This window comes from Chlorocebus sabaeus, chromosome 1 (assembly GCF_047675955.1).
Source record: "Chlorocebus sabaeus isolate Y175 chromosome 1, mChlSab1.0.hap1, whole genome shotgun sequence".
NCBI classification, from domain to species: Eukaryota; Metazoa; Chordata; class Mammalia; order Primates; family Cercopithecidae; genus Chlorocebus; species Chlorocebus sabaeus.
This window is the reverse complement of record NC_132904.1, coordinates 66,819,782-66,839,864: the sequence shown is the minus strand read 5'-3', so window position 1 is coordinate 66,839,864 and position 20,083 is coordinate 66,819,782. Positions and strand designations below refer to the sequence as shown.

Genomic DNA, 20,083 nt, shown 5'->3' with positions numbered 1-20,083 from the left:
CAGTTAATGGCTAGAAATATGGGGTGTTTAATCCAGTGATCTCTATCCCTTGCTCAGTCAAAACTCCATAACTTCTGAAATATTGGATTCCCAATATTTGTCACACGTTTCATTCATGGACAGACTATGCTTCCCAAGCAAGAGGAAGGTCTTAGACAAAGTCATGACAACCCACTGTTGTGAATAGGAACTGTCTACAGGCAACTTTTGGAGCACTGTGAAGGTATATGGGGAATCTTTTAAAATGCAGCTAAAACTGAAAACAATGTTTTCTGAAGAAAATTGGCAAGAGAAGCCATATTTTCCTGCTTCTTCATGTACTCATCAAGAAAACGACAGGATCTAGGACACTGCTGGATGAATCATGGACTGTGTTCTAGGGAAATAATCCCCATTCCCTATGAAATTAGTTTTGTAAGAGAAATAATATATTGGCATCAGATATTAAGCAGTCTAAGATTTATGGTACATATTTGAAAATAAAGTGCCAGTTGTTTAGAATAATAATAGGAAACACCAGCTTTCCAAAATGTGGAGACCTTGCAGGTCACCTGGTTGAGTGGGAAGCTGAGTTTGGTTACAGGTTTTTTGTTTTCCTGCTGAAAGGTAGAGGATATCCTTAGATTTCCAGGGAGATGATATCCTTATTCATATAATCCTGTCTGCCTTTACCAGAAGTACTGAGAAATATTGGATCAAATTCTCATTCTAGACTAAAATGTATTTATAATAAAATTGTTTTGTATACTTTGTGGATTTAGGATTCCGTCTATAGACTTTTAGCAGAAAGATACATGATGAATAGACTAAAGGAGTTAATTCTCCAAACAATATAAAGTAGTGCTCTTTAAGCAAAAAATGGAATATACTAGTGGAGAACATTTTCAGCTCTCCTACCCCACCTGCCCTGGATCCAAAGAAGATATGAGATCTGTTTATGTATTTATCCATTTATCTATTTGTTCATTTTACTTTAACTCAATACTTGTAATGTATCCATAGTATGGAAGGCTGTAGGCTTGACTTTTGATTCGATTATTAGCTGAATGTTATAAAAAGATTAATAAAAATGTTTAAATTACCTGAACCTAATTTTCCTCATGTTTGAATGGAGACAGAAACAATTACCTTAAAGGAGGATTGTATGGACATAACATAAACTAACTGACACACGCACACACACATACACACACAGAACACGAAGAATTTTTGGAAGTGAGGGGCATGTTTACTACCTTGATTGTGATGATGGTATCACAGATATATGCAAATGTCCAAACTCATCAAAATGTATATATTAAATATGTGCAAATTTTTATATGAATTATACTACAATGAAACTTGAAATATTCATTTTAATCCTAGAATATAAACATAAAGTGCTTAAAATGATGTTTGTTATCTGGTTGTTACATAAACTTGGTTGCTAGTTGCTTTATATATTTCCTATAGGTTATATGTGTAAGTGTGCTTTTGTGGTAACAGGTGTTCTTTCAAATCCATATTAGCACTTCATTAAGGACCTCTTGTAAAGCCTGTCTAGTTGAAATATATTTCATCACCAGATGCCAACGTGGTTATAATGATTTCTAGTAGATGGGAATGTGAACTGATAAATGAATGGTTGTTGGGAGTATTTAATTAGAAAAAATATCTGAGCACGTATTTTCTCTTTGTGTCTTACAGTTTCAACCTGTGTCCAATCTACCTTTGATTTTGGAAAAGTGTCTGGATTGGATTAAGAATTGTTTCAAAATAGAGCAAGAGGCAGCAGAAAAGCTATTTTTTTAAAATTATGTGAAAAAATTGCTGTTTGTGTGGAACAAGGAATATTGTCTTGGAAAGTAAGCAATGCCTGATGGTGTGTCCTGGATGTCAAGCATCTCTAAAAGTCTCTCTCTATTCAAGCCAAAGTGTATTGAAACTTTGAGATATACTAAATTAATTCACAAAATTTACAGTAGATCAATAATATCCAAGCTATGGGAACCCAGAAAAATATTCATTGGTGAGCAGTGGTAGAGATGGTTGGAGTCATAGTATTGAACCCTAGAGGGGAGGTATGAATTAAAGAATTATTTATGATGAAAGAGAGAGGAAGTTGAGTGACAAACTGCACTTTTTTTTTTTTTAATGGAGTCTTGCTCTGTCACCCAGGCTGGAGTGAAGTGGTGCCATCTCGGCTCACAGCAACCATCGCCTCCTGGGTTCAAGCGATTCTTCTGCCTCAACCTCCCAAGTAGCTGGGATTATAGGCACATGCCACCATGCCTGGCTAATTTTTGTATTTTTAGTAAAGACAGGGTTTTACCATATTGGTCAGGCAGGTCTTGAACTCTCGACCTTGTGATCCACCTGCCTCGGCCTCCCAAAGTGCTGGGATTACAGGCATGAGCCACCACACCTGGCCAAACTGTACTTTCCAACCGAGCTATAACTGTATCTATCATTTCACAGGCTCTTCTACTATATGGCTCTGCCACTCCCCTCAAGAATCCACCCTTCTCTTTATTTTTCCATTAAAGTTGAGAGGTGCAACAGCTGTGAATACAAAGTCAGGTTGGACAGTTCTTAGAAGAGTCCATAACTTATATCTGTTTCTATTATCATGCCATCATCTTGAGAGATTCCAAGTGAGAACGACACAGTGGAGTTCAGGCAATGTACAGATTGTTGTGAAAAAAATCATAAATTGCTATGAAAAGCTGCCACTAAGTCTGAATGTGTCATATTACATGCAATATTTACATGTAAGAAAAAAATGTTATCAGCTTAATCCTGAAGTAACAGAAGTTTAAAACACGCAGCATTGGCTTTGAGAGTGGGTAGCGGGCAGACACTTGATGGGCACAACAAAGCTGTTAATGAAGACCTTAAATAGAGAGACAAAATTGTTATTGTGTACCAGACAATAAAGGATCCAGTGCTTTGTGATGGTGAAACAATAAACAAAACTCTCACCTTTGTGAAAGTAGGAAAAAAATACACACACACACACACACACACACACACACACACACAGATATACACATGCACACCTAAACCAACGGATTCCCAATGGATTTGATGAAGATTTCCAGGGACAATTCTGATAAGATGTGTATAGAAAAATTTGACTTTTAAAACCCAGTGTTTAATTTTTAAGTAGAATTCATACAATTTATAAATACTACAGGGATTTGTGAGTTTGAACACAACATCTTTTGTCATTCAATTTTTCTGCACCTATCATTGATTCTTAAAGTAGGACATAGACTTTGGATAAAAGCTTGCATTTTTAAGACTACTTGTTAGTCAGCAGCACTGTCAGGTTAAACTGAAAAGGACAGAAACAGCTAACATGAGAAGAATCCTTGGTATATAATACTGTATTGTTAAATGTAGATGCTCTTCTATGTAGTAGATCTCTAGGACTTATTCATCTTACCCTTCGACTAATACCTCCCCATTTCACTCTCTCTCCATCCTCTGGCAACCACCATTCTACTCTCTGCTTCTACATGTTTGGCTCCATTAGATTTCTCATTTAAGTGACATCATGTAATATTTGTTCTTCTGTGTCTGAATTATTTCACTTAGTATAATGTCCTCCAGGTTCATACACGTCACAAATGGAAGAATTCAACTCTTTTTTGAGGGCTGAATAATATTTTATAAACCACATTTTTTATCTATTCATCCATTTATTGACATATAAAAATGAAAAAAATATAGAAATCGCAGAAATAAACCAACATATCTAGGATTTTCTTATTTATTTTAATTCATACACAATATGTGTACATATTTATGAGATACATATGGTAATCTGACACATGAATACAATATGCAACGATTAAATCAGCATATTGAGTTAGTTCATCACCTTGAACATTTGTCATTTCTTTGTGTTGGGAACATTTTAAAACTTCTAGCTATTTTGAAATACACTATAAAATGTTGTTAACTATAGTCACTCCACTATGCTATCAAACACCAGTGTTTATTCCTTCTGTTTAACTGTATGTTTGTACCCACTAAACAACTTCTCTTCATCTCCATCTCCCCCTTTCTATCCTCTACTAGCCACTATTTTACTCTCTGATAAAAGTGCCAAAAACATACAATGGGGAAAGGACAGTTTCTTCAATAAATGGTGTTGGTAACACTGGATATTCACATGCAGAACTAAATTGGTCCCTCATCTCACCCTCCCTCAGTACCTGCAAGAGATTCATTCCGGGAACTACTGTGGATACCAAAATCTGTGTATACCCGAGTCCCTCAGTAGGCCCTACCAATCCACAGGATTTGCATCTTGAAAATACTACATTTTTGATGCACTTATCTTTGTGGATGTGGAACCTGCTGATATGGAGGCCTGACTGTATCTATTGAAAACTAAATGTGTGCATAAGTGGAGGCATGCTGTTCAAATCTGTGTTGTTCAAGGGTCAACTGTATACCATGTTTTTAACCCAATTATCCCTCAATGAACAGTTAAGTTGCTTCCATGTCTTGGCTATTCTGACTAATGCTGCAATGAACAATAGAGTGTAGATGTCTCTTCAAGATAATGACTTTATTTCCTTTGGGTATATACCCAGTAGTGGGACTGCTGGGTCACAGGGGAGTTTTATTTTTAATTTTTTTTGAGAAACCCTCATGTTTTTTAATAATGGCTATACCAGTTTACATGCCCATTAACAATGTGTAAGGGTTCCCTTTTCTCCATATCCTTGCCAATATACGTTATCTTTCACTATTTGATAATAGCCATTCTAACTTTTGATTTGCATTTCCCTGAAGTTAGTGACATTGAGCAATTTTTCATATACTTGTTCACTATTTGTCTTCTTTGGAGAAATGTCAATTCAGTTACTTGGTCCATTTCTTTTAAGGGAGGTTATTTGTGTTTTTCTTCTGTTGTGCTATATAAATTCCTTATGAAGTTTGGATATTGACCTTATGTCAGATATATGATTTACATATATTTTCCCCCATTCCTTGGGTTGTGTTTTCATTTGTTAATTGTTTCGTTTGCTGTGCAGAAGCTTTTCTTTTCTTTTCTTCCTTTTTTATTTTTATTTTTCTGATGGAGTTTCACTCTTGTTTCCAAGGCCGGAGTACAATTCCTTGGTCTCGGCTCACTGCAATCTCCTCCTCCCAGGTTCAAGCGATTCTCCTGCCTCAGTCTCCCACGTAGCTGGAATTTCAGGCACCTGCCACTGTGCTCGGCTAATTACTTTTGTTTTTAGAAGAGACAGGGTTTCACCATGTTAGCTGGGCTGGTCTTGAACTCCTGACCTCAGGTGATCTGCCCGCCTCAGACTCCCAAAGTGCTGGGATTACAGGCGTGAGCCACCATGCCCGGCCATGCTGTGCAGAAGCTTTTTATATTGTCTTCTTATAACGCAATAATAAAGAGGATAGGAAGAAATTTTTGGACATGGTAAATATTCTTATGGTATAGATTTGGGGTAGTTTAATGGATATATACTTATCTCCAAATTAATCAGGTTGTATACATTAAATATGCACAGCTTTTTGTATGTCAATCATACCTCCATAATATGGTTAAAAATATCGCTTGCTTTTGGATGGATACAGATTAAATTTTATTTTATATTCTTACATGCAGCTAAAATTAGTAATTCTATTCCTTATTCTTCATTCTGTTAATACTTCCACTTCCAAGGCCTAATTATATGTTTTATAAAGCCCTTTTGCCACTATGCATGACAATTATATGGCTTTTTATTCGTAATCCCTAGGATAAAATAGTTTACAGTAACATATCTATTCAAAGTGAAAGTTGGGTTTGTCAGTTTGCTACTTGCTCTTCCATGTTAGGGTCAACCAAGATATTTATCTGGACATGTATGGAAGTTTAATAATTAAACTATGTGATATTATTATTTATTTTTTAGAAAGGAAAGAAAAAGTAAAGGATCCTTGAAGTGTGGCCAACCTATAGACTTAGAATGGTGAGTGGAAAACTTGCCACTTCTTTTAAAAATAATCATGAATCAGACTGCAGATCCTAGATCCCAAAGGGTAAAGCCAAGAACCACAGAAAAACAGAATTATCTTTGTGAAGCAGAAGGGGGCCTTAATTTGAAAGCTGGCACCATGTGCCTACCTATATTTTAGTATGCTATGTACCAGTAATTATCAGATTGCATCTTTATCCCTCTTTTGAAATGTGTTTTCCCCATCAATATATTGACATTGTATGTTGACAGTGTTGGGGGAAGATGACTTGTCTGTTTAGTTAAAAGCAATTCAGGAAAGAGGAACCATGTTCCAGGAACTAACACACCCATGAAGCCTCACCTACATCTGACTATAATTTACATGATGAAATTCTAGACAAATGTCATAATGGCGTGAGACCTAGAAGTTTGAGGGAGTTATGAGTTATGTTGCATATGAAAGTAATATGAATTGGTGTAAGCAAAGAGCAAAATATGACAGGTTGAATTACACAAGATGGTCATTACAATATCTTTGAAACTATGTAGTATTCTACAGTTTAACAATCAGGAAGTGAATCTATTTCCCAGCCTCTGAAATTTGGACAGATCCTTTGACTGCCTTGAGTAGTGGATAAGTTTTGGATGTAGATTGTATCTGATCCGGTAGCTTCTGGTTTTCATTTATTAAAGCCCTGAAATACCGTGTGAGAAGACCTGGCTAATTTAATGGAGATAGAGAGCCCACAGGGAACAGCACTAAGGCACAGTGAAGAAGCCATCCTGGTTGTCTATCCTGCTGAACACTCACGGGACTCAAGCTCCAGCCCCTTTCTGTCATGCAGCCATTTGAGGGACATCAGGTGAGAACAGTAAGCTGAGTCCAGTGAACCTCAAACTCTGCATTTTGGGATTGGTTTTAATTCAGCAAAAGACCACTATAATAACGGAGAAGAGGAATCATACTTTAGGTTATACATTGGACCACTGAAGGTGAAAGGATATATCCTAAATTATTTTCAGAAATGAAGTTGAGGAGATTTCACTGAAAAGGGTTCTCAGTGGAGAGGAATGTCAGCTGGGACAACAAAATGCGTCTTTCTTCCTTCCCTCTCAAAGCTCTCTCCTTTCTTCTCTCCCTGCCTATATCCATTTATTTTATTATTCTCTCTTCTTATTCATCTTATTTTTTTTTTAGTGGATGGGCTGAAGGTTTAAATGTATGTGTTGTTTTATGATCCCTGTTTTCTCATCAGAGAGGCTATTTGAAATGGGACTTACTTATTCAACAAATATTTATTAAACTTACATATAATGAAAATTCTAGATTCTTTGAAAATAAGAATAAATAAAATGCTCATTTTAGTGTAGAAAATGATCATCCTAAAAAGGCAATTATCATACTGTGTGACATGTTTTGTGACTATGAAAAGACTGGGTGGCACTGGAGACCACTGAAAAGGAAACTGATACAGAGTGGAGAAAAAATAGAGGGGTGAGATCAAGGAAGGCTGGCAGAAGGAAGTATTGCATAAGATGTGTTCAAAAAGTTGAATAAGAGAATGTGGAAGCAGCATTCTGAGATGGATCATTAATTTATCTGAGAAAATTTATGTCTCTGAAAACTGGCAGATAAACTGTGAGAAGATTAACAGTGGTTTTTGCGTATCTATTAATAAAATTGAATTTGTGCATCCAGTATATGCACACATACACATTCTTTTGAATGTATACATATTTCAGATAAGGTGTATGAATGTCATAAATATAAGTATGATAGCATTAGAAAGTGAGAGAGACAAGTAGAGAGATAGAATAAACTAGCTATTTATAGACAAAATGATTGGAAGTATGTATTTGAAAGAAGTGTGTATATTTGTATATGTTTGTGTAAATAAATATCTGTGTGTATGTTTATTAATAACATGGGTGTGATTTACATATATCTGTCTCTTGTTTTACAAGTTGGTATTTAATAAAAACCCTGGAACACAACCTAGGCAATACTATCCTGGGCATAGAAATGGGGAAAGAGTTCATGACATTGATAACAAAAGCAATCACAACAAAAGCAAAAATTGACAAAAGGGATCTATTTAAACTCAAGAGCTCTGCACAGCAAAAGAAACTGTGAACAGAATAAACAGACAACCTACAGAATGGGGGAAATTATTTGCAAACTATGCATCTGACAAAGGTCTAATATCCAGCATCTTAAGGAACTTAAATTCACAAGAAAAAAACAAACAACCTGATTGAAAAGGCGGCAAAAGACATGAACAGACATGATTCAAAAGAAGGCATCCATGTGGCCAAAAGCAGGTAGAAAAAGTCTCAGTATCACTGACCATCAGGGAAATACAAATCAAAACCACAATGAGATACCATCTCACACTAGTCAGAATGGCAATTATTAAAAAGTCAAAAAATAATGAATCCTGGCCAGGTTCTGGATAAAAGGGAACACTTACATGCTGTTGGCGGGAGTGCAAGCTAGTCCAACCATTGTGGAAAGCAGTATTGCAATCCCCCAAAGAGCTAAAAGCAGAACTACCATTCAACCCAGCAATCATATTACCGGGTATATACCCAAAGGAATATAAATTACGCTACCATAAAGACATGTGTACGTGAATGTTCATCATTAGCACTATTTACAATAGCAAAGACATGGAATCAACCTAACTGCCCACTAATGGTAGATCGGATAAAGAAAATGTGGTATATATATACCATGGAACACTATGCAGTCGTAAAACAGAATGAGATCATGTTTTTTGTGGGAACATGTATGGAACTGGAGGCTGTTATTCTTAGCAAACTAATGCAGGGAGAGAAAACTAAATACCACATGTCCTCACTTAAAAGTGGGATTTAATGATAAGAGCTTATGAACACAAAGAAGGAAACAACAAACACTGGGGTCTATTTGAGGGTAGGTGGTGGGAGGAGGGAGAGGTACAGAAAAGATAGCTATTGGGATACTGGTACTAGTACCTGGGTAATGAAGTAGTCTGCATAACAAACTCCCATGACATGTGTTTTCCTGTGTAACAAACCATCACATGTACCCCTGAAATAAAAGTTTAAAAAACAGCTTTTTAAAGTTTCTTTTAATTTATAAAATGTCTACCTCACTGGTCTAATCTATTATATATTACTAAGATGAGCATTTTCTTTGAAAATTCTTCAGACAACGACAAGAAGCTCATTATTCATTTATATGTTCATGGATATTTATGTATATTTATTTCAGTTAGGATAATTTTCCATCTTATGTTATTTTATGCTGGCAAAATAGCTAAAATCTAAATACAGAAGAAAAAATATAGAAGTATAAATATTTGTATAATTATTTCTGCCCATACATGATGAGAGTATGTGCCTAAACTGCATTTTAATCTCATTTAAAAATCTGTTTTTGATTTATGTTATGTGTTGTAATTAGGTAAATAATGAAATTATCAGTAAAATATTATTCTATTTTATCACTTGCATAAGCATCTGTGGAGGGTTCTGGCTGTGGAGGTTTTATAACTGCATCCTGATTGAAAGACCATGTCTCAGGCCGGGCGCAGTGACTCACGCCTGTAATCCCAGCACTTTAGGAGGCCGAGGCGGGCAGATTATGAGGTCAGGAGATCGAGACCATCCCGGCTAACACGGTAAAACCCCGTCTCTATTAAAGAATACAAAAAATTAGCCGGGCGTAGTGGCGAGTGCCTATAGTCCCAGCTACTTGGGACACTGAGGCAGGAGAATGGCGTGAACCCAGGAAGCGGAGGTTGCAGTGAGCAGAGATTGCGCCATTGCACTCCAGCCTGGGGAACAGAGCAAGACTCCGTCTCAAAACAAAACAAAACAAAACAAAACAGACCATGTCTCAGTTATATAATCACTCTAACTGACTAAGTTTTTCCCTTGCCTTGGTTATTCCTTTCCCATGAAGCCCCAAACCTGGCAGGAATTATCTCTACCTTCAACCTAACTTGACTTCCAGCTTAACATCACCAGGTGTCCTGTCCACGAAAGGTATACATTTTAGTCTCCATAACAGTGAAGGATCCGCAGTACCCACTCCCGCATTTGTTTGGTCCTGGCCCCATAAATCAAGGGGTTAACCATGGGAGGCACCAGGAAGTAAAGATTGTCAATGATGATCTGCCCATGGGGAGCCATATGGTAGCCTAAAATCTGGGCCAGAACCGAGAAGACAACAGGAGAATAAAAGAGACTAATGACACAAAGATGACAGCCACATGTACTGAGAGCTTTGCCCCGTGCATCCCAAGATGGTATCTGAAAGACAGCATGAAGGATTAGTCCATATGACAGAATGATAAAAAACAGATCAAATCCCACAGATGCTACAATAACCATGAGTCCATAGACAACGTGGTCAGAGATATCTTCACAGGCTATCTGCACCACAGCCATATATGCACAGTAGGAGTAAGCGATTATGGGGATTTGGAAGCTTTGCAGTCTTTTTGCCAGAATGGGGGCTGGGGTCAGCACTGCCACTGCCCTTGCCAGGATAGCCAGTGCCATCTTCACAAGCATGTTGTTACCAAGGATGGTTGTATATCTTAGAGGGTACCAGATAGCCACAAATCTGTCAAAAGCCATGGCTAGGAGAATCCCAGACTCCATGACATAGAAGGAAGGAATGAAAAACATCTGTGTGAGGCAGCCATTGAAACTGATTTCCTTGGCATTCATCCAGAAGGTAGCTAGCATATGGGGCACTGTGACACTGACAAGGCACAAGTCAACAATTGACAGCATGGCCAGGAGAAGAAACATGGGCTCATGAAGACTCTTCTCTATCCAGGTGATACATAAGATGGTGACATTGCCAATGACTGTAATGAGAAACACCAAGAAAAAAGGCACAGAGAACCAGCCATGGAAAGATTCAAGGCCAGGAATTCCAGCCAGGATAAATATCGAGGGCTGAGGAATGGAATTGTTGCAAGAGGACATCCCTAACCTGAGCTCCTCAACGTCTGATTCCTAGGGAAAAACAAACAAACAAGGAATGTTTTGGAATCATTGATCATTTGCACCTATAAAATGATGGTCCTTACAGTAGTTTATGGTGGTGAAACTCATGATTATTTTGTGTAAACTAATGATCAAACGAATGTTTCAGCTACTTGGGATGGAGAGAGGAATGATCCTTGACTATGTCTTCTGCAAAAAGGACATGCAGTCTCAGAGATAAATTTTCAATAAGGATATATCAACTCAAGTTTTTTAGATTCTCCTGTAGCTCTGATTCTATTTAACATTCAAGTTTCACAATTCTCTAGGAATTTTTTCTAGGTATCAGTCCACTGCAGGACAATGTTTTCAACATTACAGACAGGGGGTAAGGACATGAACAAGCCAGAAAGCATAGTTTTCACTCAAGACAAGGAAGCTAAATTTAATCCTACCCAGTTTTATCATACCCAATTAATTGTCCCCAGTTTCTGGGATTGGAGTTGGTGCTTTGGTATTCAACCTGGAACATTTAGTTACAAATTGTTGATTTTGACAAAGGAAACCTAGAAAGTCTGCTGATCTTATGCCTAGGAAGCATGAGGGTAATCTGGAGGAATAACAGATATTTCGGATGACAAACGTGTTATAATATAGTTAATATAATATAAGTTATAGATAATAACTTAGTTAATACTAAGTTTCCAGATATCTCAAACCTCAGTAAAGCCAGGTTTGAGAGTGGGTACAGATAAAGTTAATTAATAGTTTTCTTGACATATTTGTGTGTTTTTATAGGCAGAGTATAGTTTGGGGGTTAATGGTAACACAGTTTTCTATAGAAATAATAATTTATTGTATTTGTTAAATATTTTAACTTATGTAACTATTCTAAATAGATACACATATTTACAAATTATTTGTAAAATAAATTAACCAAATTATGGCTTTCATAGATCAAAGAGTATACTCACCATATTAAAAGTTGAAACCAAACAAATATATAATAAATACAAAAATATGTCTATAGAAATAAGACATTTTGTTGATAATATGATTACAATTAAATTTCACTGTTAAGTTTTAGACTTCAGATTTTGTTAGAAACATTCCAACTCTATAAACAACAATAACAGAAAAAAAAAATTCCAATAAAACCTTAAAGAATAAAACAGTGTACCACAAAGTTGCTTCAAAAATAAAAGTATAGAAATATTAATATTGTGTTGACTATTTTGCTTTAGTTAATGAACTTGAATTATTAGTGTTTTTATTTATATCTGTATCAATTGAATTCCAAATTCTAATTTAGTATATTCACAATTTTTAATGCCAGTTCATCATTTTTAAGTTTCTTCTAACTAATTATATATTTTTATTTTGGCCATAGTGTTACTCTTTAAAACAAAATTTAAGATGCTTAAGGTTAGATTATATAAACTTTGAGTGGAGCTTTTTAAAATTAATTTACTCTAAATTTGTAAGATCCTCAAATAGGGTAGCATATTTTTAAAAACACTACTGAGCATTTCATCATCAATTTAGTTATTCAATATAAGTTTTAATATGCCAACTCCATTTGGTCAAAGGCACACCATAGCTTAGTGATAGGTCTCCTGGAAGGTAACTTGCTGTATTGAAAATACCAAAGTATTTGGGATAATACATGTCTGGGATAGAATCTCAGCCCTGCCACTTATTCTATGTGATTTGACTAAGTTATTTAATGCTTTCAGACTCATTTTTTAAAATCTCAACAAAATGGGATGAGGCATATATTGCAAAGATGGTAGTGAAGATTAAGTCTGTCATTAAATTCCAATATTGTATAAATACATATATATTCATAGCATAATTCTTTGAATGTTTTATTGCCCTAGAAATTCTTTTTTTTTTTTACTTTTCTGTGAAGTACAAAGTTAAAAGAAATGTGGAAAAAATAATTTTCATTTTGTTTTGTTTGGTTTTTAGAAAGAACTTTGACTAAGAAAGTGGATAGTCTTAAACTGATATCATAAGAAATGTTTGACGATTCTGGTCATTTTGTCTTCAAATATTTTTAGATTCTTTATGTGTTAAAGGGAAAACAACTATATATATATGTGTGTGTGTGTGTATGTGTATGTGTGTGTGTATATATATATCACCAGAGGTAGATACCTGGCCAAATAAAAGGTGTTAAAAAGTAAAATAATAAATGAATAAATATATACATTTTAGTTTAATAATAAAGTACAGGATTCTATCACAAACATAGGATTTTACAAAAACAAACAGAAAGCCTTTCTTGTAAAACTAGAAGCTCATCATCAGTGGAGTTTTCAAATGGAAACTAATGATCACTTATCAGGAATACTATGGATAAATATTATCTGGTAGTAGTAATAGGATAACATTGGAACTTTGAAAGCAAAAAGGCAAATTTTGATCTGAATGATCAGAAGTAATTGCCAGCAACAACCGTATCAATATTAACTGAAAGTAAAGGCAACATTAGGTAAAAATTCAAAGATATTTATAATTTTCTAAATAATGTTATTAGTCATTCTAAGCACTGCAGAAACTAACCATGGTCTTACAAGGGTTAGCGATTGTGGCATTTTGGTTGAGAAGATTTGAAAAGACTTTTCCTATATGACTTTTTGCACTTCAGAGTTTTCTAACATTTCCCCCACCCTCTGTTGTCCCTTTTCCTAGAGTAATACCTGTAGATAGTTGTGAGTCTGATCACAATGACTCAAAGACTAACAAAATCCACTTGAAGTATGAGGAAGATCTGTGGATCTCCAGGATAAGATGAAGGTGTGTGGGCTTGAGGCAGATTTATGTTGGTTTTCCCTGGCTGTCCTTCATCCCTAGTGGCCTTTTACTTAACCAACGTGTTTTTCATAGCTTGGATATTCGGGGAACAAATCCCATAGTAAATCATTGAGGATAGCACATGTGGATAGCAGCAAATGTTCAGAAGTGCTGTAGAACTGTTAGTGTATTGTAGGAGGTACGCTGATTTGGTTTAGGAACTCCAGAGGGAGGAGTACAAATTGAGAAATTATTTAGGATGAAAATTAAAGAAAGTCTGGAGCCATGGAAGGATTATATTCAAGACAGAGTTGCTTGTGTCTATAATGGCACACAAATTGCTATAACTTACTTCAAAATCAATAGTCATTTTCATTTCTAGTGACTTTGGGGCTTCCATAAGTAAAACTTACACTTAAATTAAGAGTCTTGGTTTTTTAGATGGAATTAGCACATACCAAAAATAATGGCAAAAGAATTATGTACTAAGTGAAATAATAATTGAAAAATTACCATTGTTTGGTGAATAAGATAAATAAAAAAGAAACACGGGAGTGACTGAAGTAAGTACAAGAGAGGAGTCCTAGGGGAAAAAATATGTTGTATAATACTAGGGTTAGGGAGAACTGAGTTTCAAAAGGACTTCTTGCAGGAATAAGAAACTAAACTTGTGAGTAGACCTAGAAAGGGGAAGAAAATGTTGGGAACTATTTGGTTAGAGAAGGTGGTGGGATGTGAACACCCTGATGGTAATTTTTTTACATATGTACACGCGCGCACACACACACACACACACACACACACCATGGAACACTATGTAGCCATAAGAAAGAACAGAATCATGTCCTTTACAGCAATATAGATGCAGCTGGAGACCATTGTCATAAGTGAACTAAGACAGAAGCAGAAAATCAAGTATCGTGTGTTCTCACCTATAAGTGGAAGATAAACAAATGGTACACATGGGCATAAAGATGTAGAAAACAGACTCTGGGCACTCCAAAAGAGGGAGGAATACAGGTAAGGGTTAAAAACTTAATTACTGGTACTCTGTCCAATATTTGGGTGACGGGCACACTAGAAACCCAACCCCCACCATTATTCATGTAATACCCGTAACAAGATAGGGGCATGGCAGGCCAGAGTGATCTTGAAAAATGCAACATTAGGGCAAGAAATTGCCACAAGAGTGCCTTTTCTCATTTAGGTCCATGGGTACAGGCCCAAGGGTGGAGCCCTCCCCAGGGACTTCCCCTTTCTGTGCCCAGCACTTCCATGCCCCCCTCCTGAATCAGTATAACTTCCTGAGGCATGGACTTCTCTTTTGCTCCCTTTTCCTCTGAGTACAGCATGACCTGGTACAGTTTGCCACTCCAAAAATATGACTTTTTATTATATGGATTATATTAAAAAGTTGAATATCTCTTAGGTAGAATTTAATGCAGTGTTTTTGAGAATATACTTTCATTGTTATTGAACATTTCCAATCTGATGTTCATTGGCAGATAACCTGAAAGTACAGATTCCATAGTTCATATTTTCAAACCTAATGTGTAAATAATCTTGATATGTAATTATATCAGTAAATATAATTAAACTCCATGATTAAGGGTAGTTCCAAATAAGAAAACAATATAGACTGAGGGTCCAGAGTAGGTAGCTCATGGTCAGGAAATGGTAAATAAATAAATAAATAAATAAGATGTAAGTCTTGAAGTTCTCCGTGTCCCTAGGGGTTCTCTTCTCTTTAGCCTTGGAGAGATCTGTTCCCACTGTTATTGTCGTGTTTCTCCATTAGCTTAACAAAGATTATTAAACAATATTCTTGTAATCTTAATTCAGATACTTAATTAAAACTATCACCTGATTAGGAGTTCTAAAATATATGACAAGTGATTCCAAATATCTTATTGCTTCATTCTTTCCTTCAGAAACATTCATTGAACACACATGGGCATAGAATACTGAGTGGTATTAGGAATAAAAAGTAAAAAAAGACAGTTTATAAACGTGGGCTTATGTATTTTCATGTTAGTTTAAATCCAGACTGTGTCACTTAATAAGTAACCTTTGGTTAATTAATCTCTCTGAGTTCAAATTCCTCACCTGTAAAATCAGACTAACACATGTTCTTGTGATTGCTGTGATAATTACATAACTTAAATGATAAATATATATATATACACACGTATATATACAGGCGTGTGTGTGTGCGTGTGCGCGCGTGTGTGCGTATGTATAACAAAGTCTGGCATACAATATACATACAAAATTATATTTGTAATGATAATCCATAGCCTTAACTAATGTTTACTTGCTAAGGGCTTACTGTGTGGGACTATTGTCTTATATGTTTTCACTTATTTAATTATTAAAACTCTATAAGATGGCCGGGCTTGGTGGCTCACGCCTGTAATCCCAGCACTTTGGGAGGCTGAGGCAAGCAGATCACCTGAGGTCAGGAGTTTGAGACCAGCCTAGCCAACACAGCGAAACCCTGTCTCTACTAAAAATACCAAAAAAATTAGCCGGGTGTAGTGGCACATGCTTGTAGTCCCAGCTACTTGTGAGGCTGAGGTAGGAGAATCACTTATACCTGAGAGGCAAAGGCTGCAGTAAGCCGAGATCGCACAACTGCACTGTAGCCTGGGTGAAAGAGTGAGGTTCCATCTAAAAAAAAAGAAAAAAAAAACTCTATAGGAAAGTAAATTTTATAATCTTCATTTTGTTTACTGTGTCAGCAAGATCTAGAAAGTTTCAGCAACTTGCCTGAGTATATGCAGGACAGTAAGTAACTAATATAAGTAATTAACTCTGGTATTCTGTCCTCAGAATCTGTTCACTTAACCATTAACTTTACTAATAGTTTAATTGACAAAATGGGCTATTAAGAATTAACTACAGTACACTGTGACTTTTTTTATAACAGTTGTAGGAAGAATTTCTAGTTAGTATGACTTAAGGAAATAATCTAATCTTTCAAACAAGGTGCAGGACTTTAAATAGGAGTTATGTCTTGAAGCCTAGTTCTTTCTAGGTATGAAAAAGGAATGGAGTACGGAGTAGAATTCTAAATAGAGACATGAAGGTATGAAGAGATATGTTGTTTGGAATGCAGGTGTGAATCTTCATGGACGGTACAAAGACTGCAATTTATGTGGAAGAACATTAAGGGAAAAAGGGGAAAAGTAGTTCATATAGGTGTTCGTTGCCATCCTGGATCTTGCATGGGTCCAATATGACCAAGTTTTTTATATATATACACACACACACAAACACACACACATGCACACACACAAATTTTTAGGAAGATAACTCTGTTGTTAATGTAGGTGCTGCACTGAAAATAGTAATTACAAGCTAATGCCTTGAAGACTTCAGGCGAAACTTGAAGTAGTCCTAGTGAGAAATGGTAAAAGATTAAACAGTGGTATTTAGTAGTGTCTAAACAAGATGGATATAGAAAGGAAGCCGAGATATTTACCTTAAAGAAGGCTTAAGATTAAATAGGAAGCAAACAGTGAGAAAAGAAAGAAGGTGAAAATAATATTTTAAAAATTGTAAATCACTAAAAAGAGAACAACAGTTTAATAAAATTTAGTGTGTATTTATTGCTTGTATCTGAAGTATTTTTAATTTTGTACTAGCCAAAAAGAAAAGAAATGAGTTACATTTTTAAGAAAAGAAAATCCAGATTTTTCCATTAAAAAAAATTTATATTATCTATAATAATCTTATTTTTAATATTTCCAGTAGTATAATCACCAATACACTTAAAGTGACTGCTTTGTAATAGATATTTTCTTTCAACAAAAGGTGGTAGCATGTTGCTGATGGCCAGCATATCTGAATCAAGTTCAGAGGGCCTGACAAAGCTCTAGGCAATGTCCCAAAAATGTAGTGTCAAGCATAAAGCTCCTTGTGTTTTCAGGAGACTCTGTGATAAAAATTTAAAGGATAGTATCTTAATTCAGGTAACAAACCAGTGGCAGACACAAGTTATTTTTGGTAAAGAGATAATATTCTATGAGCGGTAGATTATTTAAAGATATGTTGACTTGATTATTGCAATGTTGATCATTCCACCTTTACCGTTTGGCAACTTGTACCATGTGTCAGTTCTTTTGCACTCATACAAAATTATTTGATGTATGCAGGGAATGTGAAGCCAGTTACATTCCCTCTTCTTCAGAATATTGACAGTTATCATGAATTTATCAGTAACAGGTTCTTTATGGGAATTTTTAAATATTTCCATGGATTTTTCCCCTTTTTCAATCGCTTCTTATTTGAAAGTAAATTACTACCCATAGTTATACCAAAGTTCATTAGTAGCAAAGAGTAGAAGGAGATTCCTTTCCCATTCAAGTTCTAAGTAAGCTCCCCAAGACCCAGTTGCACACAAAATATATAACACCTAACTGGATGCACTAGAATTGGGGAGTTTCTATTATATATGACCATTCTTCCCCATTAAAATTTGATTAAATGTCTGATTTATTTGGGTGACATTTAATGTCAGTTATGAGAAAGGGATCAATCATTTGCCCTCCTCCTTTGTGATTCTGCCATCTCTACAAACAATTTTAGCTTAGTCGAGCAACTTTTATCCTTAGAGAACTAATGACATGGTCTCGAATTTTCTTGGTCCTAACACCATAAACAATGGGGTTAAGAAAGGGTGGTACCAGAAGGTACATATTGGCAATGAAAATATGAATTTGGGGAGACACATTATGGCCAAAGCGGTGGGTCAGGAAGGTAAAGACAGCTGTGGAATAGAAAACGAGGATGACACAGACATGGGAACCACATGTGCCTAGAGCTTTAAGACTTGCTTCCTGTGATGGAAGATGAAATACAGCTCTGAGGATTAGAACATAGGAAACAGCAATAAAAAAGCCATCACAGGACCCAATAACAGAGGCCACACTGAGGCTGTAGCGCTTGGTGGTCCCTGTGTCTTCACACGCCAGTTTCACCACAGCCATGAACTCACAATAAGTGTGTGCAATGATTCGAGTTCTGCAGTAGGGCAGTTGTTTGAGCAGGATGGGATGTGGAAGAAAGACGACCACTCCCCTGAGGACCACAGCAGCTCCAATGTTGGCAATGCGACTGTGTGTGAGAATGGTGGCGTGGCGCAGTGGGTCACAGATGGCCACATAGCGGTCAATGGCCATGGCCAGGAAGAAGCCCGATTCCATGGCAGTAACACTGTGGATGAAGTACATTTGGGCCAAGCAAGCGTCAATGGTGATATCACGGGCTCTGAGCCAGAAGAGACAGAGCATGCGGGGCAGCGTGGATGTGGAGAGGACCAGGTCAGTGACTGACAGCATGCACAGAAACAGGAACATAGGCTGGTGGAGGCTTCGTTCTGCCTTCACCACGGCCAGGATGGTCACATTCCCCATCAAGGCCACCATGTACATGCAGCAGAAGGGAATCCCAATCCAGGCATGCAGATGTTCTAGTCCTGGGATGCCCATCAGCAAGAAGGTGTTTGGTGATATTTGGGATGTATTGGCTGGTCCCATGGTGCTGCTGCTTCTGCCTTTGCAGTTGGATTTCTCTATTTTAAGGCAAATGTTTTCTGCCAAGGTCATTACAACCAAATCTGAAAACAAATGAAAAACTAATTTGAAGATACAAAAATACCACATTGAAATACTTTCAAGTTTGTACTTTAGAGTGAAAAATACCATGACACAAAGCAAAAACTATGTAACCAGATAGAAAGTAGTAATTGTAAATTGTCATGAATCTCATAAAACTTTTAAAAGAAAAAAAAACTTTGTTAGCAATCAATGTACAATAAAAATTTTATGACAGTTTTTGGATTTGCTATTTGATTTAATCATAGGACAAATGAGCTTTTGATAGAAACATCGGATTTTACAAATGGAAAAAATCTTATAATTCCAAATTCCTGTTTAACATCATCCTAAAATATAATTCTCTAGCTGATGTCTGAGTGCTGTCAGGTATAGTTGTTCATTTCTTAGACAGTCCAGTACGTGTTTTGTTTTCCTAGTGCTGTCACAGAACCTGTCCCTAGGATCTGGGAGGCAATATCGGCCCTTTCCTCTGGAGTTTTACAGACTGCATATCTTCTGCATGGCAGTCTTCCCCAAACAGGAGAGTAAGTCACGTATTCACTAAGTTCTCTCTTTTTCAAGGGAAACATTCCCATCTTATATGCCCAATTATTTTAAGCCTGGTTTTAAGAAATCCTAATTTTCTACTTCTATATATTCTCCAGTGTGTCCTGTGATTCTTAATTTTCATTATTTGTATCTGAACCTATTAGTCACAAGATGGATCAATGCACCTGGCATCTC

The 20,083-nt window shown here is 36.3% G+C and overlaps 2 protein-coding genes across 2 annotated transcripts; both read right to left on the bottom strand.

Moving 5' to 3' along the window:
• Positions 1-9,995: 9,995 nt before the first annotated feature.
• LOC103247913 (olfactory receptor 52K1-like) lies at positions 9,996-10,940 on the bottom strand. The gene has a single exon (XM_008019904.3). It carries the CDS (start codon positions 10,938-10,940, stop codon positions 9,996-9,998), a length of 945 nt encoding a protein of 314 aa, XP_008018095.3.
• Positions 10,941-18,325: 7,385 nt separating this feature from the next.
• On the bottom strand, positions 18,326-19,279 carry LOC103247912 (olfactory receptor 52D1-like). The gene has a single exon (XM_008019902.3). It carries the CDS (start codon positions 19,277-19,279, stop codon positions 18,326-18,328), a length of 954 nt encoding a protein of 317 aa, XP_008018093.3.
• Between the last annotated feature and the right edge of the window lie 804 nt (positions 19,280-20,083).